At 46.9% G+C, this 25,773-nt stretch overlaps 1 protein-coding gene across 1 annotated transcript in view; it reads right to left on the bottom strand.

Annotated features, from left to right (window-relative positions):
- The window catches only part of UBE2QL1 (ubiquitin conjugating enzyme E2 Q family like 1), a 43,326-nt gene that overhangs the window by 17,001 nt on the left and 552 nt on the right, over positions 1-25,773 (bottom strand). The window contains exon 2 of the mRNA XM_026455696.1: positions 25,281-25,773. Within this exon, the coding sequence (XP_026311481.1) occupies positions 25,281-25,773 (493 nt within the window). The remainder of the gene's footprint in view (positions 1-25,280) is intronic.

Raw genomic sequence — 25,773 nt, 5'->3', positions numbered from 1 at the left:
AACGCCTCCTAAGACAGGACTTCCCAACCTTCTTTGGCTACAGCATGCCCCCCTCCCATGCCAGGCATGTTCTCCTTGTTGTTAACCTCCTGAGCACGGGTGCTCCATGCTGGATGGAAGATCCACATGCAGGCACAGACTGTGGTATGCCAGCCCTCAGGCTGTACCACTACACGCCACGTGCACAGGCAACATCATTTTAGCCCTATAGGCTTAAAGCTTCTGCCAGCATTCAAATTCTGATCTCAGTTCCCAATAAGTATTTTTTAGAAGGTAAACTTTTTCAGAAAACTGGACTTTCAAAGTAAAGTCTTTCAATTTTACTGCAAAGACCATATGGAATATGTTATGTCTGCAGCCAATAATTTTTTGAGGCCTATGGTGGAAGGCACTAAATCAGAAGTCAAAGGGAGCTAAGAAGTAAGTCATCAGAACTGCCCTTTTCCCAGTAATGGAAAAGTTAATCCCAGGTATATTTTGTGATATATATATATTGTTTGTTTTTTTTTTTTTTTGAGACGGAGTCTCGCTCTATCGCCCAGGCTGGAGTGCAGTGGCTGGATCTCAGCTCACTGCAAGCTCCGCCTCCCGGGTTTACGCCATTCTCCTGCCTCAGCCTCCCGAGTAGCTGGGACTACAGGCGCCTGCCACCTCGCCCGGCTAGTTTTTTGTATTTTTTAGTAGAGACGGGGTTTCACGGTGTTAGCCAGGACGGTCTCAATCTCCTGACCTCGTGATCCACCTGTCTCGGCCTTCCAAAGTGCTGGGATTACAGGCTTGAGCCACCGCGCCCGGCCTATTTTGTGATATTTTAAATGGCATAAGAACAATTTTACTGATTAATTTTCCTGGCTTTGTTATTGTGATATTTACATTGGCTTGTGGTAAGATTCAAAGGTAACAAAAAATCAAGCTTCTTCAATCTCCATATTTGAAGTAGCAAAAATAACTTTTGTGCTGGCTTTGTTTGCCTGGCTCTCATGGTACTGAGTTTTTCTGCGTCACTGGGATGTGACTTTCTGTTGACCTCATTATTTGTAGATGCTAGAATTGCCTACATAGAAAATCCTAAAGGCTCAGCTATTTTTGAGGAACTGGATTTGGTAGACAGCATTAATGCTCCACAAATAGCCATGTGGGTCCTTACATTTCTGCCTCCCTTGCAGTCAGATGGGGGCCATGGGGCCAGTTCTGGCCAGTGGGTGGTGCACAGAAGAAGGTGTGTGTGTTTCGGGTGGAGACAGTTGGGCGCTGATGCCCTCACCCTGCTCTCACCCACTGCTGCTGTGAATTTGGAGGCTGTGGGCTCCAGGTAGAGAGCAGACACTGGCCCGTATTAGACTCTGTGCTGTAACATAGTTTTCCTGTGTTAAACTGCTGAGATTTCAGGCTATGCTCTTGTGTGGAAATGAGAGTTCACTGCTCAGAGTAAAATTCTTGACAAATAATTGAAAAATTACAAGGTCCATAAAAAGCTAAGATGATTTTGAAAAAGAAGAGCAGAGGGGGTCGTACTCTGTTGGCTGTTGGACTAGGAGGCTGCATTCCTAAAGGCAGTATAGTATTTGTACAGGAGTAGGAAAATTGGGGAACCAAGCAGAAGAGAGAATCCTATTTACGTGGGACTGTTGTGGGATAACAATGGCAGCAGAAAGCCGTGGGAAAAGACCAGGTGGCTCAGACAATGGGGTCAAGGAAAGTGTTTACTGCAGAGAAAGGAAGCTGGGTGTCTGCCTGGCAGTTCCCATGGAGAAGGGCTCTAGATGGATGAAATCCAAAATGCGAAAGGAAAAGCTCTAAAGCCAGTGGGAGGAGGCTCAGGAGGATGCCTCGTGATGGGACGGTGAGGAAATGGTCTTCCCAAACAGCCTCGATCGTAATGTAACTTCTTCAAAATTAGGGAGGGTTTTTTTTCCCCCAATAAAAGACGAGAAAGAGAAGAAGATAAAGAAAATTTGGGAAGACAATATTTGTGATGTCTAACACTTGCACAAAAAAATAAATACCTGGAAAAAAGAAAAATTTCCTGAAAATTGAGAAGAAAAAAACTAGATAGCCAGGACACAATGTAGGAAAAGAAAAGAAGATCAACAGATGTCTAAAGAAGAGACCTGGATGGCTGATCAGTGTGCAGTGTGATGTTCAGATCCCAGTCATCAGGGAAGCGCCAGGAAAGCAGCAGTCAGATGCCTCTAGGGTCCTGTCAAGGGGCAAAACTGAGAGAGGAGGATGATGCCGGGTGTCTGCAGGGAAGTGTGTCGATCGGCCACTTCCAGAATGCCAAAGGCATTCTGGAAGTTTCTGGCAATACCTCGAGACAATCCACACACCGAGGCTCGTGCACTTGTGAGCTGACAGCTGGGCATCAAGCCCAGATCTGCTTGCAGGTGAGTAGCCGTGTTCCTGTGACCACAGGGAGGTGGGAGATTGCTGGCATCCCCAGGGGAGTGGATGAGCAAAATGTGATCAATTCACATCTTGGAAAAATATGCAGGTGTGAAAAGCAATGGGCCAGACATACAAACAGTGACACAGCTGGCCCACCAGCCCAAGTTCGGGGTGGAATAACTAAGATTTGGAGCAAGGCACAGAGGACAGCACTGGCTGGGCCAGTGAAACACACATATGCATGGAATGACATGACACACCTGACAGGATGAAGTGTATTTAATAATATCCACTAGAAACAGAATGGGCTCCCATGGGTCTTGCATGGATGGACTGGTGGGCTATCATTAACTGCTCCCTACACCTGACACACAAAGTGAAAGTCACAATAAAAATGTGGTTTACATGAATGTGTATGCCAGAATTTATTATGTATGTGTAAAAATGTGATAGCCTCTATAGACATTAATAACTGATTTGAACACGCAATGAAAACAATATCTTACCGATGGAATCAGCAAATATTATGCTCCTGTATCGGGCAGCCCCTAAGCTGTCCCAAAAGGATCTCCGATTCCTGGTGTTCACTCCCTGTTTGACCTCCTCCCGCTGACTGTGAGGGACCTGAGCTTCCTTCTATTGCACAGAGGATGGCGGAGTGATGGAAAGTCACTTCTGAGAGGAAGCCACAAAAGACTGCAGCTTTGGTCCTGGGTGCCCTCTCTCTCTCTCCCTAACTCCCTGAGGGAGGCCAGCTGCCATACTGTGAGCGGCCCCATGGAGAGGCCCACAGGCAAGGAACTGAGGCCTTCAGCCAACACCACCCAGGAAGTGCATCCTGCTGCAGCACATAAGTGCTCATGGGAGCCAATCCTCCCCAGTCAGATCTCCAGATGAGACAGCAGCCCTGGCCTTCAGTTCCCCTGCAGCTCTATGACAGACCCAGAGCCAGAGGCACCCAGGCAGGCAGCACTCAGATTCCTCAACTCCAGAAACTAGGAGAGAAGAGATGTTGGTTTCCTCAAGACACTGAGTTTTAGGCTAATGGGCTATGCTGCAAGAGATAACAAATGCTGAGACCTGGGAATCAACTAGACAAAAAAATTCCTAAAGATAATAAGATAAATAACAATCAAATGAAAAATGGACCAAGGGCAAAATGAGAAAGTCAAGTGGCCAAAACCCATCCCCTAAATCCCCCCACAAAAAAATACAAAAACCCAACTGTATGAAAGATGCTACACCTGAATAAGATACAAAATATGTAAGCAAAAAAAGATGAGATATGCTTTGCCAGTGAGATTAGGAAGTAGTGAAAGCATCAGGGTTGGAGAGCCTGGGAGATTTCCAGCCTCCTGCTGCTGACAGGACTATAACCCGGGGTAACCTTTCTGAAGGGCAATTTGGCAGCACTGTATCCAATCAATACGGAGGGTGTTCCCGCCCTTTGATCCAGTACCCCACTTCTGGGAGTTTCTCTATGGTAATTAGGGTACAAGGAGCAAACATGACATACAGGACGGTCCCCGTGGGTTGTTTAGGGAGGGAAGAACTAGGAGGCCTCCTAACTGTTACCCGATAGGGCTGGCTCAGTCGTCCACAGCACCCTGCACCCTGGGGGGCTCAGCAGCCTTTTGAAGATTTAGTTGACCAGGAAGATGTCCAGGGACCTTATGAGAAAAGATGTGCACACTTCAGACTTTCCTGAAGAGCATGGGCCCACTGCTGAAAAAATCATGTATGCCTGTGGAAGTGTGTGCGTGTGCACATGTGTGTGTGCATATGTGTGTGTTCAGGGGTGCAGAAAAACAGCCAGGATTTCTAACAGGTGGAATCATGAAACTTTTCATTCTCTACCTTAACATGTACTATTTTCTATAATCAGAAAAAAATTCTTAAGAGTTTTAGAGGTTCGACAATGTAACATATGCCATTACAATTCTGTGCACTACCACACAATCCATGCTTTTCCCGGCCTCTTCGTGAAATACCAAAGCACTGTAAGATGATAATAGTAACAGTAAGAGCAATCATAGCATTATATAATTGGCGAGTTGCAGGCCCGGACACACGTGGATCAGCTGGAGGTGCACAAAGGCACAAGCCCTCTGGGGAGCACCAGGCTTCCAGGGGACCATCCTTCATTTAGAGGTCAAAGTCATCACACCATGTTCCGCTCTCTAAACAAACATGATCCTTTAGAGGAGCTCTGTGTTCAGTGCTGGTCCACACAACAGAGCAGCCACTGGCCTGTGAACACCGCGGCTCCAGGATCACCGTCGTCTCGGTCTACAGTCGCCATAGACCACTGCAGGGTCCTGCCCGGCACTATCACAGAATGTCCTCTGCATTCACTCTCATCGCGGAGGGGTGCTTGATTCCAACGGAGTAACATTTGTTAAAGTGAACCAAATTAGAGCGATCTCCTTCTCTAATAAATTGTTATCATCATGAGGGCAGATCAAAGTTGGCAGCAACAGAGAAAAGCTATTTATATTGTTCTCCATTTAATTGGCTTTTTTGGGTTAAGTGCACTTAGAGGAAGAAAAAAAATCCCTACAGATCATTTAAATTATGACATTGTGAAAGTCAGGGGTGTCATCCTGAAATTGAAATGTAAACATGTAAGTGTGTACTGTTTGAATAAAAAAATTTATATAACTAGTTTAAACATAGATTTTCATTTTACAAAGAGCCTTAGTGTGTATATACATATAGATATTTATATAAAATCTAGGATATATACATACATAATTATATGAACACTATAGCTTAACACCATAGCTTACATATATAAGCCTTAGATTATATAAATATATAGATATAAAATATGGATTAAAATATTTAGATATAAATGTATAAAATATAGATTATGTTTATATACATATATATAAAGAACCCAGCCGTATAATATTTTGATGGATTCTGACATCTCTGAAGTTTGTGGAAAATCCCTCAACTCGTGAAGCATCTGGAATGGATCGGCCTGGGTCCCTGAGCATGGAAATGAAGCTTACTGTTACCTGCCCAGCTGTGCATCTGGACACATGAAGATAACGATGGTGTGGAGAAGACGCAGCCAGAGCTCAGGCAGATTCGCTGCCCTCCATCAATGCTGGTGGAGGAAACCAAGCCGGCCCTGCTCTTGCAGACTTCAAGATTCCAAGAAGGCAAGAGACAGGAGGCTGGGCAAACAAGAAGAACGTGAAGAGATGCAGAGGCGGTGGGCTGGCTGCACGCACAAGTCTGTCAGCCTCTGTGGGAATCATGACGAAGGCCATCCTACCATCTTCTCAAGTCTTGTGGCAGACTAGTGGTGATAACTGAGGATATTTTAATGAATTTGTCTATTTCTGAGTCAAATAAGAATGCATGTAAAGTGCGAATGATGGAACATAACTGTTCTCTCTGATGTGCCTTGTGACTGGTCTGGTGTATCCCTCAAACTCTTAGCAGGTGCTTGTTTCACACAGTTTGATCAATAAAATTAACAACTAATGATCATTTCCGTAAGTAACTATAAGTCAAATTAGTGAAATTCTTATAAGAAGTAGAATTGGAGGCTTTCAGAAAGCATCTTCCATCTAAATTTGGTAAAACATTTAAAATGATGAAAATGGTGATGAAGAAAAAGCATCAACTTGGTACATGAGCATCAAGACCAATGGAATGAAAAGATTCCCCAAGATCATTTCAGCCTCAGCTCCTCACTGGACAGCCACCTTCAAGTCTCACTGATACTCCAGGCAGTTGTTTGAAACAAGGATCCACCAGTCAGCCCCTGTCCGTTGTCCCGCCTGAGTGTCTACACTGCCTGCCTGACTCCTCCCCTCCACACTCTCACTTTGCCAGGTGCCCTTTTTCTCCTCCCTCAGGCCAGTGCACACAGCAGGAGTACCCCTTCACCCACCCCGCCCCCTGCTCCAGCTCCAGGGAGGATGACCAGCTTCCCTGAGCAGCTAGCAGTGGTGAGGTGATGTTCTGAACCAGAACGAGGGAACAGGGCAGGGGGCTGGCTCAGCCAGGACCGGGCATTTTCAAGATGGCAGTGGCTGGACAGGAAGGAGAGAAAGGAACACTGTTAACCTTGGACACGTGCAGAGGAGCAGCATGAGAACAGGGACGGGGGAGATTTATAGAGACAGTGACAAGGTAAAGTGAGACAAAAAACAGTGTTATCCAGGGATCACAGGGAAATGGGAAAAGTGCCAAAGAAGATGGATCGAGTCCCTGTTCATTGATCTGGATGAGAGCAAGGAGAGAGGCCCAGCAGACAAGGCAGGAAGAATCCTGAAGGTGGAGGGAAAAGTCAGGCATAAGAGATAAAGGCGATACAGTGATCTGAAAAAGGAAGAAAGAAAAAATTCTGGGACAGCTAAGAAAAACAGATAAACCCGCAAAACCTAAAGTTTGTGAGGAGGGATGTGCTGATGCTGCAGGAACAAAGGGGGCTGGGAAGGAACACAGTCTGGGGGGCGCGGGGGCCTGCAGGCAGCGCAGGTGGAGAGGTTGGGGCGGTGGGGCCCGCAAGGCAGAGAACCCAGGCAAAGACAAACGGGAGGACATCTGAGAGGCAAAAGCTGCAGGAAAGAAGACAAATGACACAAACTTATACGTGCTTGGAAAGCCAGGGCTCTCCTGTGGGCTGAGCTGTGTCCTCTCAAGTTCCTCTGCTGAAGTCCCAACCCTCAGCACCTCAGAACCAGACTGTATTTGGAAATGGAGTCTTTATAGAGATAATTACCTTCAAATGAGGTCATCAGGGTGGGGCCTAATCCAACAGGACTGTCGTCCCTCTAGGAAGAGGAAATTCAGACACAGGTAGAGTAGACAGATCCTGTGAGGACACGGGGAGAAGATGACATCGACAAGCCAAGCAGAAGCCTCGGGATCCAGCCCTGCCACACCTCGATCTCAGACTCGCCATCTCCAGACTGACAGAATGCATTTCTGTCGTTTAAACCCCCAGCCTGTGGGGACTTTGTTTTAGCAGCTCTCAAATAATAATATAGGCTAATGCAGGCTCCAAGAATAAAAGTCACAACTGAATGGAAAGAGGAAAGGGGAGGAGAGGGAGGGAAACAGGGAGAGAGAGCAGGGGGCGGGGCGGGGCGGGGGGAAAAAGAATGAGAGAGAGAGATTATGGGAAGAGAGTGAATTTACACAGTAGCAAAGAAATCTCTAATCAGGGAAGGACTACAATGAAATAAAAGATATTGACAGAGAAGTTATTCAAATGACACACTCTTAACATTAAGTTACTTAAAATAAGCAGCAAAGCCTCATGTGCCGCGTGACAGTCCCAGTCCCAGAACAGTGAGCAGACTCCTCCACTTACTGCCTCTTGATTCAAAATACAAACCTCTCTCAAACGTCCTGCCTGGTGTATTTTCCGGCGAATGGTATGATGACATTTCAAGGGCACGCGATTAAAAACAAAACCCCGTAAAGCTTATTCTCACCTACTAAAACACTCTGACCAATCAATTCGGTGTTTAGAGAAAGATAACTCACACGAGGTAGGGCACACACGACGTAGGGCCAGAGTGACATGCCTTTGGCAGTCAGCATCCCCAGAAAGCCCTTTGATGGCCCTGGCTTTGTGGCTGAAAATGTCCACTTTCCTGACACTGCAATTACGGTGCCCTCCACACCCTTCTTCTTTCTCTGATGGTTCATGATCTCGCCGTGCCCGAAGGACATCCATTCAACCTCATTCTACAATAGGGTGCTGGGCGCTTACTAGGCGCAGGGCTGGGCTGGTCCGGCAGGCCCCATGTTGCTGCCCGCCAGGGGCCACGCTGCCCAGCCCCACCTGGGGGAGCGTCCAGCCCCAGATTGGGAGACAGGACACAGCCCCCTAGGAGGCCCACAGGCCACAGCCAGCTGCAGGTGGCATGCTCTCAGGTGGGGAAAGCGAGAGGCCATGGGAGGAGGCGGATGGGTTGGGGGCAGTCCAATAGGACACCTGGCTTTGGGGCGTGAGGCGGCTCGTGGGCAGCTCCCACTTCCTGAGTGCTGAGCAGTACGCTCCGCATGATGGCTGCCTGGTGCTGACAAGGACTGGGAGGTGACCCTGGTTCCAGTTTTTGGAAGAGGAAACAGGGAGAGGAAGAAGTGGCTAGTTCCACTGTGAAGACGCTGGGTGCTGCACCGCCCTGGCTGCCGAGTCAGTGGGGAGGTCTCAGCCCCTCCACGCCTCCCACTGCTCAGGGCCCTGGGAGGGTGGCGGGGGCAGAGGGAAGGAAGACGGAGGGGCAGGAAGGGAGTATAGAGGGTGCAAGGGGGTGTGAGGGGAGGGAGGCCACCTGGGGCCCCGGACAGCAGAGGGAGACAAGCTGGTAGTGAGGGGGAACGAAACGAGCAAATGCACTGAGAGGAGAAAGTGGAAACACTTTGCACGGGGGAAAAAGCAAACGTGGAAATGCGGAAATGGCGAGGAGTCCAGGTTCCATCCTCATGGAGGCAGGTTTAAGGTGAGGCAAGAGCTCTTCCGCTGCGCCCTGGAGCTGGCCTCAGGAAGCCCAGACTGTCAGGGGCCATTTCCAGCAGCGATTCCCACGCAGGAAGTGAGCGAGGGGTCATCCTGGGGGGCTCTTTCCTCTCCAGGACACGGAGCAGCTGTGTCTGAATTGCTGGGGGCGGAGAGGGGCACCCTGAAGCATGCCAGAGCCCCCCACAGGGTTCCTGTTGAAACGAGGTGCAAAGCACCCTCCACCCCCAGGCACTGGGGAGTGGAAACTGAGGTTGACAACCACTGGATCCTGAGATTGAGTCTTGGAGAAAATTACTTTTTGCTCATCTCAGTTTTCTGTTATGAAATGAAAAGATTCGCTCCTATTTAGACTCAGCCTCATTACTGTCTGCCACTTCACTTGGCTCTGCAATCCATTAAGAAAAAGTTTAAGAAAACTAAATGTTTTCCAGCTCTATTTCCCAACTCTGCCTAATTATATAATTCTAAGTATTTGTTGTTTTTTTTTTTAAAGGTCTAAGAAAACTAAATTGCCGACGGTGCGTGGTGGTCATGCTCATTACCCCAGCACTTTGGGAGGCCAAGAACGGTAGATCACCTGAGGTCAAAAGTTTGAGACCAACTGGCCAATGTGGTGAAACCCCATCTCTACTAAAAATAGAAAAATTAGATAGGCATGGTGGTGCACACCTGTGGTCCCAGATACTCGGGAGGCTGAGGCTTGAAAATTGCTTGAACCCAGGAGGCGGAGGTTGCAGTGAGCTGAGACCGTGCCACTGCACTCCAGTCTGGTTGGCACAGTGAGCCTGTCTCAAAAAAAAAAAAAAGAAAAGAAAAAGAGAAAGAAAACTAAAATGGTAGTTATAGTTAAAAAGTGCCTGAGCCTGGTGACAGTGCCTCTGTAGTCATACATGAGGGTGCTACTGGTAATCCACTGACTTGTAGCTTCTTACCAAGGGACCAGCACAGATGGCCCTGCAGAGCTATGAATGCTGCTGACTGCAAGAGGTCAAAATACCCCGAGCAGAAATTAGCTGCACTCTAAGTCCAAATGAATTTCTATGTTTGAAACATCATTAAAGCATTTAAAATTCTACTGAGGGTGACCTGAGGCACTTGGTGTCACCCATCATTGAAGCCCAGAGAAGGCAGACATCGTCCTCCCTGCGGACCCTTTCGGGCCTGCTGGTTGCCAGCATGTTACTGGCTCTGAGCTCCGTAAGTCATCTCCTTGTTTTTTCTTTCCAACCTCCACAAACTGTTCAAGTTCCTCTAATGAAGAAGTGCAGCCAGCAGTGGCCAAGAACCCTCAACTACAAGACAGTGAAATCAGCTACTTCTGATAAAGACCTTCAGAACCGAATCAGACAAAGGAACAAACAAAACCACAACATATGTGCTCTGATTCTATGGGAACACACTGGGAGCTATTTCCTGTTCCTTTTTGACTTGCAAGACATCTTGTCATCTTGAATTTGGAATTGTTTTTTGATATGGGATTGTAAATCTTTTGCAGTTTCATTGTTCCTACTGCAGGACCTACAACAGTCATGTATTGGGAAGATAATTTTCTCTGAGTGGTTAGCAGGTGCCTCCTATAGCATAAAACATCACTCAACAGCTCAAAAGCATCACCGAGGTCTGGGTTTACAACTGACCTTGTTTGCTAGGCCTGTTTCCCAATTCTCCTTAATTATGTAATTCTCAACATTTGTGTTTGTGTTTTTAAAAAAGCCCTTAGCAGGCAGGAGAATCACTTGAACCCGGGAGGCGGAGGTTGCAGTGAGCTGAGATCGCGCCATTGCTCTCCAGCCTGGGCAAAAAGAGTGAAACTCCGTCTCAAAGGGAAAAAAAAAGCCCTTAGAATAATCTGGAACAAAAATTTGGTGCAAAATAACAGCACGAATACAAAGCCTACCTGGGTTTTCGAAGACCTTCGGACCAAGGTCTGGCTCCCGGTCCTGCTGCTCGCAGAGTGTGGGGAGCGGGTGATGGTCACAAAATCAAGGGCGTTTGCAGTCTGCACCACGCAGGAAAGTGAGGGCACCCCTGTTCCTCAGCGCCTTCCTCACCCAAGGTCCTGCACCAAGGACATGCCAGGCTCCTCTTCACCTGTTCACGTGGCCTTCTTTTCACTGCTATCCTCCAAATTCGAATTCTTTCCCCAGCCTTTCTTTAGGGTCACTGTATTATACACTTAAAACATGTTTGCAAGCTCTGGGATAAATAAAAGAATTTACTCACCCCATTTCAGGGTGAAACCTTCTAGAACAATTTGAAATATTTTTAAGAATACCCATCAATCTGTAAATACTATGACTTACTGATTTAAAGGAATAGCAGGTAATAATGAAATAAATGAGACTGAAGGGAGATACAATTAAGATTGGGTGCAATGTACCAATCTTTACTGTAATTATGTCAAGAAAATAACAACATCAAAAGAAAGGAAAAGAGTCAGTAGCAAAGAAATGGATGATTTAGAGATGCACACTTCTGAAAGCTTTGACTTATGGAAAATGCTGCCTTCCATTTATCATTCACTCAAACTGTGCTTTACGCCTAGGACTGGTTAATTGCACAACATTATTTTTGTGAACACCAAACAAATTACACATCAGCCTTTCATGCTAGGTTCAGAAGCCGGAAATGTCAGATTCCTTTTCCTGCAGCAGAAATCTTACATTTCCCTCAACTTAATTTAATGGTGGGCAACTTAATTTAATGTTGATGTATGGAAGTTTCCATAGAATTCTATGGGGAAAGTCCCACAGGGATTTTAGGTGAGGCTTATTCTGCCCTAAGTGCACGTTGAGTGAGGGTGCCTTTTTCTTCCTCCAGCCCTTCAGTAGGTCATTCTGTCCAGCCCTGCGGTTAGTGGCCTCTCATACTTGGCACTTGACAACTCCTCCTTTATGATGCTTCCCCATGAGGCAGCACAGGGAAGATGCCCCCGGGCAATTCTCATTAAGCAGGAGCAGGAGGAGCTGGGCCCTGGCAGCTCCTTGAGGAGCGTTGGTCTGCTTCAGCCACGCCACCCTCGGGAGCTTGAGAACACAGGAACTGGCCTCACTCCTCAGTCCAGGATCCCCTCCCTTGCCTGAGCTCCTGGGAAAGCTCACATGCCCCGTCCACAGGAGAGCTGAATGCAAATCATGGGGAGGGGGCCCTGCTTTGTCCTTGCCCTTAACCTCAATGGTGGCCCTACAGCTGCCGGCAGATGCCCCTCCTTTCTTGACGCCAGGTCCCTGACTCTCAGGGTAGCCCGTTGGCTGCTTTCTTCATACGCCGCCTCCCACATCTGGGTCTTGAGTCCTAGGTTGAGATTGTCTTTCCTGGTCAAGTCCTGACCAAGACCCAGTTCTGAAGTCTTGGAGCATCTTCTGGTCACAGAGACAGCATGGGGTGGTCTGAAAGGCCTGTAGAGGTTACATGACCATCACCCTCGCTTGGGCTTGTCCGGCCTACTGGCCTTCATCAGGGCCAATAAGGTCAAGTGCTGACCAAAAGCTGCTGCAGAGCCTGCTGTGTTCACCTTTCCAACAAAGCTGGGGACACTGAGGGCTGGGAGAGCCTGCGGCTTATCCAAATGGGACATTCGGTGGAGCCGGGAAACCAATGGGACCCTGAGACCGCTAAACGGTGTGTGACTTGAGCCAAGGTGGGGATGAAAGACCTTTAAGATTTTTCTGGGGATAGGGTGATTTGAATCATCTCACTGAAAGATTATGTGACAGCTAAATAATGTATTTAGTAGAACCAAAAAGGAGGCATAAATAAATATGGACAAAAGGTCTGAGCACTGTAGGGCGGGTCTGTTTCTATGTGCGGATACTACAAACCTAGATCAGTAGTTATGGCAACACCACCCAGGCCCAGGAACTGATTTAGACATCGTTGCAGGCTCCATTTCCACGTAAAGGATAATATTCCTTCCTAGAATGATATGCAGGTGGGGCGGGTTGGGGGCTGAAATACACTGCGGACAGGAGGATGCTTTCTGCCTATAATGATCTCAGATGAGGACATTTCAATATTTCTAAACTATGGGAAAATCACTGGGAATACGAAAAAAACAGCGTAGAAATCCTGGAGGATCAATTAACTGTATCCCACACCCTGTCCTGTGAGAATGCAGATTCTACCCACTTAAGTCTTCAGATTGGGGGAGAACCCTCAAGATAGCTAGTCAGTCTCTTCCTACATGCAGAAAGCCTCACCCTAGATTTTGGGCCAATGCTCAAGGCCTCAGTTGACTGACCAGTTACGAGAATGTAAAGCAGGCATTGGTATTCCACTGTTGATTAGCCTCCAATTGCCATAAGATCATATATCACATCACAGGTGTTTCTGAGAAACTCGGCAATTCCTGCAGGCCGAATATTTCAGCTAGATTTCTCTTAAATTCTACTAAAGAAAGGGTCTTTCCTAAAAGTATTAATATTAGAAAGGATCCATGTAATTGACTACAGTGAAATTCTCTTTTAGTTGTACTGAAACAGTTGATGTTCATTCTGTGTGACTTGTGATAATTGCTAGAGTCCACAACTTTTTACAAATTTTAACATTTATGAACCGGCTTTTCACCTTGAAGCAAAATGGTAGCCAAAAAGTTTTCAAGTGGGCATTGCATTCTGTAACAAAGAATGAATATCAACAACACTTAATGGCTAACAAGGACATTTGGTGTGCATTTAGAGAGTACAGAGGTAAATGTTTTAAATAAGAATATTCTTCTATGTAATTTTCTAACTTAACACCAGCAAAAGAAATCAAGCTAGTTTAAAGGTGTTAGCAATGTAATGGAATTCTTATGATACCAAGGTTGAAGAGGTGAAAAAGCCCAGCTATCAATCCTCACTAGAACAATAACATAATCCCATAAATCAGTCCCTGATCGTACAAAGTGATTTGATGATGAAAAGTCAGAAAAGGCAACAAGTGTCCACAGCAGTAGATTTAAGAGGGCAAAAAGGAGGCTCTTCTGAGTTTCCTGTGAATATCTGTAACAATACAGTCATCTATGGAAACACCTGAGGCACCCGGAGGTGAATATTGCCCTGAAACACTCATCGTTATGAAAGCAGATGTCTGTGTGCATTGGATGCTGCTGTGTCTTGGTCATACATTTCTGTGCATTTAATTCAATACATCTCCTTCTTCTTTAGAAGCAGGAACATCTATTGATCACGTTCTCTATGCAAGGAACACGTGTCATCATTTCCTTCGAACCTCATGATTCATGTGAGCAGTTGGGTTTATGCTCCTTGCCTTTAGGGGAGGCCCCTGATGCTCAGGGAGGTGGGTACCTGCCCCACAGTGAGCCATGCTCAGGAGGGAGAAGGGGCTGGAGCTTGCCTCTGCCTGCAGATCCCCGGCTTTATCTCAGCGCCACCCGACAATAACATGGGAGAATGAGACACCTGTTGGGCTACTAAATCTCGATCCCAATTGTTCTGGCCCTGAGCTGCAGAATAAGGTTTAAGATCTTTCCCAAGACAGCCATCACCACCTAGAGCCACACACTACCTGGAGTTCTTAACCCGGGGCCCATGCACCCCTCGGGGTATATACATTTGGATGGGAAAAATGTCTCCATTTTCACTAACTTTGAACTTCAATTCAGCACTTCCTATAATTAGGATTGAAAGTTAAGAAACCACAGCGGTATTAGCAATGCCTTGGCTTTGTCACCAATAGACAAATGTTTTAAAATCGCAAGACAGTTGTGGTATTGCTGTAGATATTTTGAAACGTCATTGGTGTTCATTATTGTCAGATTTGCAGAGTTGTTAGACCTGCCTCTAGATCTTAATATTTAATGTGGTAATAAAGTGCTTTTTAATTCATGTTATGTTTTAAAAACATGTTTTGATAACTGTATTTAAGTATAATTGGTTTCCTTTGAAATCCTATGCGTTGTGTTTTGTGCAACTAAGGACATTAATTCTGGGGAGGAGTCCGCAGGTGTCCCCAGACACCTCGAGGCCATGTGGTCCTCCAGGTGGCTTCGAGGGGTCTGGGGCAGCAGGAAGGGACTCCTGTGGTTGGCCGCCTGTTTCTCTTTGACCCATCATCAAGAATACACAAGAGCCCTCCATCTCTTTTACGAAAAGGCAGATGCCAGGATATCCTTTGAAATGAAATTACTAATAACATAAGCACTTTAATTCAATTCAACTCAAACTCACTTTTTATTAGATCAGTTTTATTTGTGAATTATGATAATGTCCTTTAAGCGCTGTGAAACGTTTATAGTTACAGTAGCAGGCTTGTATGAGTTCTCTAAGACAATGATATTTCATAGTGTACATTATAAAAGAGATCAAAGGAAGTCAGCAGGGCTCTGGAGGGGTGGGGTCGCAGCCTCCAGTCTCTGCAGCTCTCCTGCATTAGTTTTAGGCATTGTTCACATTGGATGAAGGCACTTACCCTGGAGGACCCTAACCCGCTACTGTGGACGAGGCTCCTGGCTTTGCTGTGCTCTTCCTTCCCACCCAACCTGGAGGAGGAAGGCTCCCCTCCCAGGGGCGCTGCCAGACACAGGCAGCTGTGCGCTGCAGGAGAGGGCTCGGATAAAGAACAGCCTCCTTGCACAAAGCCAGGTTAAATACATTATGATTCATTTAGCATTTTGATGACTCTTAAAAAATCACCTTTTAAAGGCTTCTAATACTCAACTAGTTACAGTTAATTTAAGCTTGTAAATCACTCAATTCTGGTGAAGTTTCCACTATAATATTTTTATTTTTCCTTGGCTGAGAAGCAGAGTAGTGTACGTCACTAATCAGGTAGGACTCCAGCACAAATTAATCCTTGCAGCAATTGATCTTTACTTGGCACATATATTTGGATGGGAAAAGTGTCTCCATTTTCACTAACTTTGAACTGCAATTCAGCACTTCCTATAATTAGGATTGAAAGTTAAGAAACCACAGCGGTATTAGCAATGCCTTGGCTTTGTCACCAATAGACGAATGTTTAAAAATTGCATTACAGTTGTGATATTGTTGTAGATATTTTGAAATGTCATTGACGTTCATTACTGTCAGATTAGGAGAGTTGTTAGAGCTGCCTCTAGATCTTAATATTCCTGACACACCTTTTATGGGAAGCAACATGGGCATCCAATCTGACACTAGGCAATCACACTAATACATACGTATCTATCTGTACGGCAAAAATAATTGGCTTAATAATTTTGTGCACAAAATGTCCAAATTCATAAAATACTAATCACAGCTTTTTATTAGAACCAAAACATAGTAAGTTCTGTAACTCCATATTCTGATATTTGGAAATGTCTGATCTTCAAGATCAAAAACTGAAAAGTACCCTTAAAATATTTTTCTGGAAATTTTCCCTTCAATTCCCAAGTGAGCTGAGGACAATTCAACTGTACGTGTAACTGATCCTTTACCAAGCAGTATTCCCTTAGCTCCTACATCAAAGAACTCAGTGACACACCTCGAGAATGCCTGCCAAATACTGTGATGAAGCATTAGGATTTATTTTGAGAAATTATTTTAAGGTAACCATTTCTTCAATCTGAGTGATTTTACCGATGTAACAATTATGTTCAGAAAGCGTTTCTTTCTTGAGCTATTTTCAGAATCTCTAAAATGCCTTTCCCTTTCGTATACAGAATAAATAAAGCTGTAATAATTATCTTTCTCCTATGGTTTGAAGCAATCAACACATTCATCCATTTTGCGCAATCAATACAAGGAGCTTATGATGAATCTGGGCCGATACATTTGTCCAGCGTTGCTGATAATTCCGCACCACGTGTCAGACTTGATGGATGCACCACCCGTCCTCTCGTGGATTGATTCTGAGTATTGTAGGAAAACCACACACCGTGGAACTGCACGGGCTCTCCTAACATCCATATGTACAATGAGGAACAATAATACTACACGTCATACTTGGTTGGGGTGGCTTCTACTTGCCAACTAGACACCTCCTCAGAATCAGGTGGCTCTGGCACTGGACTGGTTGCCTGGTGGCAGCTCAGCTCTGTGCATGATTCAACCTCAGCAAGCCTCAGTTTCTTCCTCTGTAAAATGGGAATAACAACAGCACCCACCTCATAGGCTGCCACAAGGATTTAATCAAATCATTCACATAAAGCATTCTGCACAGCAGCTGACTCACCGCAAGCTCTTACACTGCATCGCAAGAAGGGGCAAAATGAAGAGGATGGGGAGTCTGCTCAGGGAAACAGATCCTGTGGCAAACATTTATTTGGCATATACAAGGTGTTGGACATTTAGCAAAGAGAAGGGGCAATACAGTTGTAATTATGTAAACTGGCAGGATAAGCACAGAAATGAACTTTTTCTAGACAATGCAGAGCTTCCTCCTTCGCAGTTCAGAGGAGGAAGTCATCGCTTTTATTGAAGGAGTGGTTGAGGAGCTGTTTGCGGAGAAGTTAGGGGCATCTGGGCAGGGTTTTTAAGGATGGCCAGGGACTCACCTGGTGAACACGGGCAAGAGGGCTTCCGGGCAGGAGAGGCTGGTGGAAGAGGAGCCTCAGTGGGGGCTGTGGCGGATGGAGGAATGCCATCATGGCTGTACAGTGCTAGGAAACTTGAGCTCTATTTCGTAAGGTTCATAACAAGATGCAATAAAGCTAGGTCTGCATTTTAGAGGAGCCATGCAGGTGGCATCAGGGAGGATGGACAGGGACAGAGAGACTGGATGGGGCACTACAGGAATCCAAGCAGGTGACAGGCACCCATGAGGCAGGAGCAGGGCTGGAGAGGAGGAGAGCTGGAGAGGAGAGCCTAGCACTGGAGAACAGGAACAGAAGAGGCTTGGTGAGTGCGGCTCCCTGACCATGCCCAGACCTGCTGGCCAGGTAAGGGGCAAGGTCAGGTAGTTTCTTCCGGCTTCTGCAGACCTACCCTCATCTCCCAATCCTTTGCCACCTGATTGGTCCCAAATCTGCTCTCCCAGTCTTGTGTCCTTGGTCCTCCCACTGAGCTGGTTTCCTCCTAGCCTAGCCGTGTGGGATTAGCAGGCCTGGGAAAGGACCAGGGGAGTGTCGCAGACGTTACGCAGAATGGGGAAGGGTCATCACAGGAATGCCAACGGCAATGTCACTACAGTGCTCATGAATGAATGAATGATGTGTGTAACCATGAAAAAATAACTCAACAATTAAACCTTAGCTTAGCTTGCCGACTTACCGAGTAGGAAAGTGTAGACATTACTGGAAACGTTTCTGCCATTACTACAACTTCTTGGTCAGTGTGGGGGTATGCCTGGCCTTTCCGTTTATCAGCAATGAAACCACATTCCAAAAAACATTGAGTGACTAATGCCCCATGTTAATGTCGAGTCTTGATCACCCTTAAGTAGAGTGTTCTCTCTAAGAACATCACTCAGAATTTCTGAAGACCCTGTTGACCCAGGACCCCACTGTGCCCATGTCCCCACTACACACCCAGGCCACTGTCTATTGTCAGATCCATGGACATTTCCTAACTATTAACAAAAAGATATGTGTGAAGCCACTTGGCGTGTCAAAAGCAAATCCGAAGGGTTTTGTCTTCTCCCCATTAGAGGGTACGTTCCCTGAGGCAGGCACTTGATGTGTATCTGATCCACCAATGACACCTAGGAAGTTCCTGCATGACGGGAGGCACTCGATTCCCGCGCTGTATTCATTAGTCAGCCACGGCTCTGGAGGGTCCGCGCACACCACCCTCCGCAGCTGCGTCTCATCGAGGGTGGATGAATCATCCCTACATTCTTCTTTTTCAGGGTTTACACTCCCTCATAGTCTACACAAGCAGTCCAGGGAGGAAGGCTGGCTTTCGGACGGCATCTGTACAGAAGTCGGGCTTTGAAGGCGCTGAGTCAGCGTTGACCTAGGACAGGGAGTCTGATCCAGGTGGGGTGGGGTGGTTGGGGGGATTAATTATCACCACTTCTGAAGCTCTGGGCTGTGGTTACTGGTGGGTGAGGCTGTGTCTGCCAGACGGGTGGAGAGGGAGGAGGTGGACCATGGTCAGCATCGGGCAGCTTTTCCAATCCGGGCTGCCCATTAGAATCATGAGGAGCTCTTCGGACCAGCCTCTGCCAGGGCCTGATCCTAGACCACAAAGTCTGAGTCTTTGAGGGGACAGCCCCGGTACCGAAATACTGTGCACACTCCTCAGGGCATCTAATGTGCTGCCAGGGTTGGGAACCACTGGCAGAGAAGAAAGGACGAACCCTTGTGGCCGGCCATCCTCTCCCCTCCTGACTACCACAGCAACACATCTGGGGCAGCAACCACCTGATTCCAGGAGCTCCGAAATGTGGCTCAAAAATCCTCCCACAAGTGTCTGTTTTGTTTCCTTAACTAGAAAAGTCATTTCTGCTGGTGCCTTATCTGCCTCTGACATGGTACTAGTGAGGCTGCCTTCCTTCTAAGCCTGGGTGTGGAAGAATCTCTTCCTGGCGATGAGAAGGGAGACACTGGCCAGGTTGTGGGTGTCAGGCTTTCATTCGGACTTCAGCTCAGTGTCCACGGGGGCACATTCCACTAAGAAACAGCCATCAACCTACACTGTCCTTACAGAGAAAACCAAATCTCCCCCATCGCTTAAGGGAAATCAGAAAAGTACACGAAAATACACTACATCCTCTTCCCGCAAGTTCAGATTCTCAAAGTCTCATTGGTGAAGCAAAAGTGGCTTCTACCAGGAGCTGCCCCACGCGCCCTGGGCTGAGCTGCCGGAGCTCTCCAAGTGGGTGTGGGGCTATTTTTAGGATGCAGTCCTGCCTGTGTCCTCCTGCCTGCCCTACTTGATAGAAGAACAAGTAGCTATTTTTTTCCTCTGAGCAGTCCAGCATATCGATACCTCAAGCTGCAGAGTCATCGGTGGTGGCAATAATCTCCGTCCCCTGTACACAGCGCAGGGCACAACACAGTGACTCATAAGCACGCTACCAAAAATCCACGTCTCCCTGGACAAATCAGATGGCGTTACCCACCCCTGTCAGTCACTATTTTTGCTCTAGGTTGTTCTAGCTTCCCTCTGGGTGTGCAGCCATTTCTCTGCTCAAAGCTGCGGGCAACATTCTCCATCCAGTGCCTCCCTTCGTGTGGCTGCATCTATTGCTCTCAAACTAGCACAGCAGCTGCAGAAACAAGATGAGCAACTGGTTAAGAAATCCCTGTTTGGTTTCATTATGTGCTGAACTGTTTCTCCTCCAATCTCCAACGTACACGGTGAACCCCTAACCCACAGTACCTCTGAGTGTGACCTTATTTGGAAACAGGGTTTTTAAGAGGTAATTAAGTTAAAGTCAGGTCAGGAGGATGGGCCCTAATCCAATCTGACTGTGTTCTTACACGAAGAGGAGATTAGGACACAGACACACACAGAAGGAAGGTCGTGGGAGGACACAGCATCTACAGGCCAAGCAGGCAGAACCCAGGAGAAACGAGCCCTGCTGACACATTGATCTTGGACTTCCAGGTCCTCTCTTATGGCAGCCCCAGCAACCTAATACAGGGCCTTTAAACATTTTGTGTGTTGTATGGCTGGGCGAGGTGGCTCACGCCTGTAATCCCAATGCTCTGGGAGGCCGAGGTGGGAGGACTGCTTGAGCCCAGGAATTTGAGACCAGCCTGGGCAACATAGTGAGATCCCCATCTCTACAAAAAATAAACAGAATTAACTGGGCATGGTGGCGTGCACCTGCAGTCCCAGCTACTTGGGAGGCTGAGATGGGAGGACTGCTTGAACCCAGGAATTAAAGATTACAGTGAGCTATGATCATGCCACTGCACTCCAGCCTGGGTGATAGAGGGGACCCTGTCTCAAAAAAAAAAAAATCTCTGTTATAGCAGGTTAGAAGCCCACAGATTTCAGGAGCCCAAAGGGCTGTTCATCTTTGTCACTCTTTCTGATGAGACTGCTAGTTTTACAGTCATAAGTAAAGTGCTATTTCTAGGCCTAGTATTCTGGAAGATGGGCTTTATGTATGTCTCTGTGTGTGTGCACGTCTACGTGCACTTGTGCTTCCCAGTCACACCATAGGGTAGCCCCCTTTCAGACCTAAGGTGGATTTTAGTGACATCACTACATATCATTTCACAAAGCTGAGCTGCAGAGCCCTTTACTCTTTCATTACACTGGGACAAGTTTCCTTTATTAAAAAACATGCAGAAACCATCAGGCAAACAGAACTTGCCCTGAAATTGCTTGCCAATTTTAAATTCAAACAGTAAGACTGGAGGATGTTTTAGTCCTGATGTTCTGTGGATCTTCTGCGGATGGCTGGCTGAGCAGCTCTGCTCTGTGGACAGAAAGGATTATCACAATGGTCACGGTTAATAAACGACTGCCTGGAAACAGCAAGGTGCTTGGATGGCGCCTGGCCTGACTGCCATTTCCAACAGCTTTTACTCATCCTGATGAGATTTCAGAGCCTTGCCACTCATGAGCTGTTGTGAGAGCATGCAACTGTATAAACGCCACCTGACTCTGTGGAGTGCGGTTTCCTCACCTGTACAACCACCACCAAAAGAGCAGAACCAGGGAGGTTCAAACATCCTCAAACATCCTCCATTCTCTGCTGGCCCAGAGTATGGCACAAGCAAGTAGGAAATGCTTCCTGCTGCTGCTGCTGCAGTTACCATTATCAACACCGTGTGCATGCCGAATTGTATGGTTGGCCCCGAGGGCCAGGAGAGGAGTGAGGAATTGTCACTCAATTGCCATTTGGTTCCCTGCCCCTGGCGATGCCTAATTAACTAAAAAGGGGACACTCAGGAGGTGAGCTGCCGTGAAAGCAGGGCTCTGAGTCAGTGCACCGTCAAGCAGCTTTTGGGGACCCCGCTGCTCACACAACTGCAAGAACAAGATCCCTGTCCAGTCACGCCATCGTCCCACGCTCTAAGCCTGGAATGGAAGCCAGTAAACTCTGGCACTCTTCACGGCCAGCATCCCCCGATGCTGATGCTACTTTGTCCAGGTTTACAGAGTCCAAAAATGCAGTTTTTGTAGGTTAAGCTATGTCCTAGATGCAAGCACTGTGCTGGGATTACAGGCTACTTTCATTTCAAAACCAACATCTTCCAGTTTTTGAATGCCAAAAATCTTACGATGGAGCTGTGGGTTGTATTCTTTTGGTTCAGTAACTAGTAAAGGATGCAAATAATTATCTAAAAGTATACTTTTAACATTTTCACCAGTTCATTCTAAAAGTGCAGAGCTTTAAAATCCAATTATAAAAAATGAAGAGTTACCTAAAAATGCCTCTAGTCAAAAGAGGGTTTAGTAATATACAAAGGGGGAAGATGTGTATATCATTATTTCTACATAGAATATATCATATGGGAAATTTATATATTAATTTAAGACAAACACAATTCATATAGCAACATGCAAGAGATTTTGGTAACACAGGCCAGAGAGCCAGTTAAAAGCCTCACAAAATGACTGAATTTATCACATGATGTGATAAACCTAAGCTTTTAATTGTACACAAAATTGTTAAGCAGATATTTTTATGTCACACACGAAACTCTTAAAATTGTTTTACGATTTCTCTAGACGTACAGAAACAGCACATCCTCAATTCAGAAAGTTCAGCTGAGCAGTGAATGTTTTCCTCTATGAAAGAAGCAAACCAGCCTTTTCTAACTCTGTAGCTTACGAAAATGAATCCTAAAAAAGAAATCCCGATAAGTATCAGAACATAACTGGAATATAACGACTCTCCCTTTTAAAGTAATTATCGGTTTGGTAGCTGTCCCAGGTCTCCTTGAATACCTAATCAGGTATTTTGATTGCTTTCCCAAAGCATATTACCTCTAACTGAGGAAATAATTTGGTAACTACCATATGTGCTCTGAACAACCAGTAGGTAGTGAATTTGCAAAAGCACGGAAAGAGATAATCAACCTCAGGTGACCTGAAACACCGTCAGAATCCTTTTGTGGACGGAATCCTAAAACATTAATGACTATTCATTTCTTCCTTTCTTTCATTGCATTTTGAATATTTTATGCATGCCACACATCACTCTCTCTTAGACAGCTGTATGTTGGAAGCAGCATGAAAAAATGCAAAGAAATTGAACCGGCACTTTAAAAAGTGCTGAGTTTTTGCCTCTATTTTAGATGTGGAATAGACAATATAATACCATATGCTAGGTGGAGGGCAATGGGTTCAATTAGGATTTTATTAAACTAAGAAATGAAAAAGTTGATAATTACTTTCAATAAAGAAATCTCCACTTGTAAATTGTATGTGAGAATCTCAATTTTAAATACAGAGAAAAGAAAATATACTTACAAGGACCCGTGTATTGATATACTGCCAATTGGCATATGGGCACCAAAGGAACTATTACAACTCAGAGCATTAATGTAAAAATGGGAAGCATTTAATTTCCTAAGGTTCCTCTCTCTCTTAAAAAAAAGTCCCCATTTCTCATTTCAAACCTTTATTTTCTTTCATCTTTCAAACTATAGGCAGTGGTCCAGTTCCTCTCTAAGATCTCTTCCAAGTCTTAAACGTTAGGACTCTGAAGGGAATACACATTCCTCTCCCCTGATCCCCAATGTCATCCTCACTGTGAAGAATGAAAAACAATAACAGCCTGTTCCAAAGAATTCTCATTAGCAATGATTCAAGAAGCAAATAACCAAGGCATTTCTGCAAAGAATTCTTCCACATCATTTGTATAAATCCTATTTGAAAAATAAAACTTGAGATTGCCTACACCCCATGCTTGCATTCTATCACGTGAACCTCTCATCAGACTCAATATTTAACTGCAGGATGGAAAATAAACCTCTGCTATTAAAGCACTAAGCCTCCCTCAGCTGAAGATGTTTTTCTAGAGTTGTTACATCCACACTATTTCTAACTCGGGAAATATGTGGAACCTAAACCTTAGAAAAGAGAGCCTGGCAGGATGGGTCAGGAATTACCTGACCTTCTCTGCTGGAGTTAGGATGCTATTTGTTTGGAATCCCAGGGGTTCCAGCTTTAGTGAAATTGGCAGAACAAGCATTATTTGATTAGTATGAAACAGCCTGCAGTGAAAGGGACAGACACACAGGTCAGGCAGGGAAGAAGCGGTGGCTTCTGATAGGCCGCCTGTAGAAAGATCAAGCCGAGGTCATTCGGGGTCTTTTAAAGAAAACAATGATTTTTCATAAATATCCACATAGCAACGTAATGTTCTTAAGTAATGCTTAATATTGATTCAGGAAAACACCAGAGAACTCAACCGCAGGCGACAGCATACAATTGGAGCAGATAACACCATCACTCACTCACCCTGCTCTTAAGTACTTTGGGGTTTGTTGGCATAAAGCTGCCATCTGATGCAATAGGTGAGAAGGCTCAGAACTGTTTGGCCCTTATATTGGTATTTCGTTAAAATCTTTAGCTCTGATAAAGGGTTTTAACTGCTTGGGGCAGTGGGGTGAGGGGATGAGGAAAAAGAAGCAGGTCTGAAAGACACCAAGACCTGGAACGTCTACCCCAGAGGTGGTGGTCCTAACGGGTTAGGGGAAGGAAGGGGGTGCTCTGAGGGAAGAACAGGCATTGCTGTGACGGGGTCTGGTCTTGTCCCTTAAGGGAATGCCCAAACCACACCTCTGCCTCTCTAGAGTGAGCTCCCAAGAGCAAAATTTTCACCTTTCCAGGAGGCAGCCCAGAAGAAGGCAGGGGTGGGGATTTATCAAGCAAGCAGCTGTCCCTCCCCAGAGCACCCACCTGCAGACCTCCCACCGGAGCCTTCTGCGGAACCGTGTGTGTGTGTGTGTGTGTGTGTGTGTGTGTGTGTGTGTAGGGGGTGTTGGGGGTGGGTGGGAGATCAGCTGGGTCGGACACTTAAATCCTGAGGTCCAGGAAAAGTTCTCACCTTCATAGAGATTATAGGGACAGGAGATTGAGGAGCAGACAAGGGAGGGGCAAGAAAAGGGGAGATGGAGGGGAAAGAAGAGTAGGGGAGCCAGGGAAGGTGGAGAAGGAAAAAATGGAAAAGGAATGGGGGTGGGAATAGATGGGGGGACAGAGAAAGGGGTGAGGGGAGAAAGAGTCCAGGAGGAAAGGGAGAGGACGGTATGAGAGAGGGAGGCTAAGGAAGAGAAGTGGGAGAGAATTATGGAGGGATCAGGAGAGAACGAGCAAGCTAGAGAGACCAGAGAGACCGGCAGCAGAGACCGAGACCAGACCGAGACGGGAGAGACGGGACGGAAAGCAGGAGCAGGAAGAAAACGCTCAGGAGGCGCTTGGAGCATCCCCGTGGGGCGCTGGTGTAGACAGAGCCGGGAGCTAGATGGCCGGAGGGGCCGACGCAGGCCCTCATCTCGGGGCCCGGGCGCCCGGCGGCGCTGCAGACCCGATTGCCGCCCCGCGCCCCCAGCCCCGCCGCTCTGGCGCGCGCGCCTTACCTGGCCCTTGACCAGGCTGGCTGCGAACTGGCGCATGACGGCCTCCACGGTGTAGGCGCTGGACCAGCCGCGCGGCGTGAGCAGCTCCATGCAGATGGCGCCGCCGTCCAACACGTAGCCGTTCTCCAGGCGCGGGCTGAGCACCCGCATGAAGGGCGGCGAGAAGGGGAAGTTGTCGGGGAAGGTGAGATTGAGCAGAATGAACTCGGTGTTGGTTTCCTTCATGTCCTGCCACAGCACCGAGTCCTTGTCCACCTGGTGCAGCTTCACGTTCCAGTCGAACAGGCTCTCGTCCACCAGCTCCACGGAGATGAAGCGGTCGCTAAGGCGCGCGATGTCCTGCAGCTCCTTCATGAGCCGCCGGCTGCGCACCTGCGTGCAGTGCTGCTGGCGCGCCGCAGGGACCAGGCTGCCGCCCGCCGCCGCCGCCACCGCCGGGCCCGGCCCCGCCCTGGCGCCCGCCGCCCTCTCGCGGGGGCCGGGGGCCCCCGCG

The sequence above is a fragment of the Piliocolobus tephrosceles genome, chromosome 4, assembly GCF_002776525.5.
Source record: "Piliocolobus tephrosceles isolate RC106 chromosome 4, ASM277652v3, whole genome shotgun sequence".
Classification (NCBI taxonomy): Eukaryota; Metazoa; Chordata; class Mammalia; order Primates; family Cercopithecidae; genus Piliocolobus; species Piliocolobus tephrosceles.
Note: the sequence above shows the minus strand (reverse complement) of the source record. Positions and strands in the feature narration are given on the sequence as shown.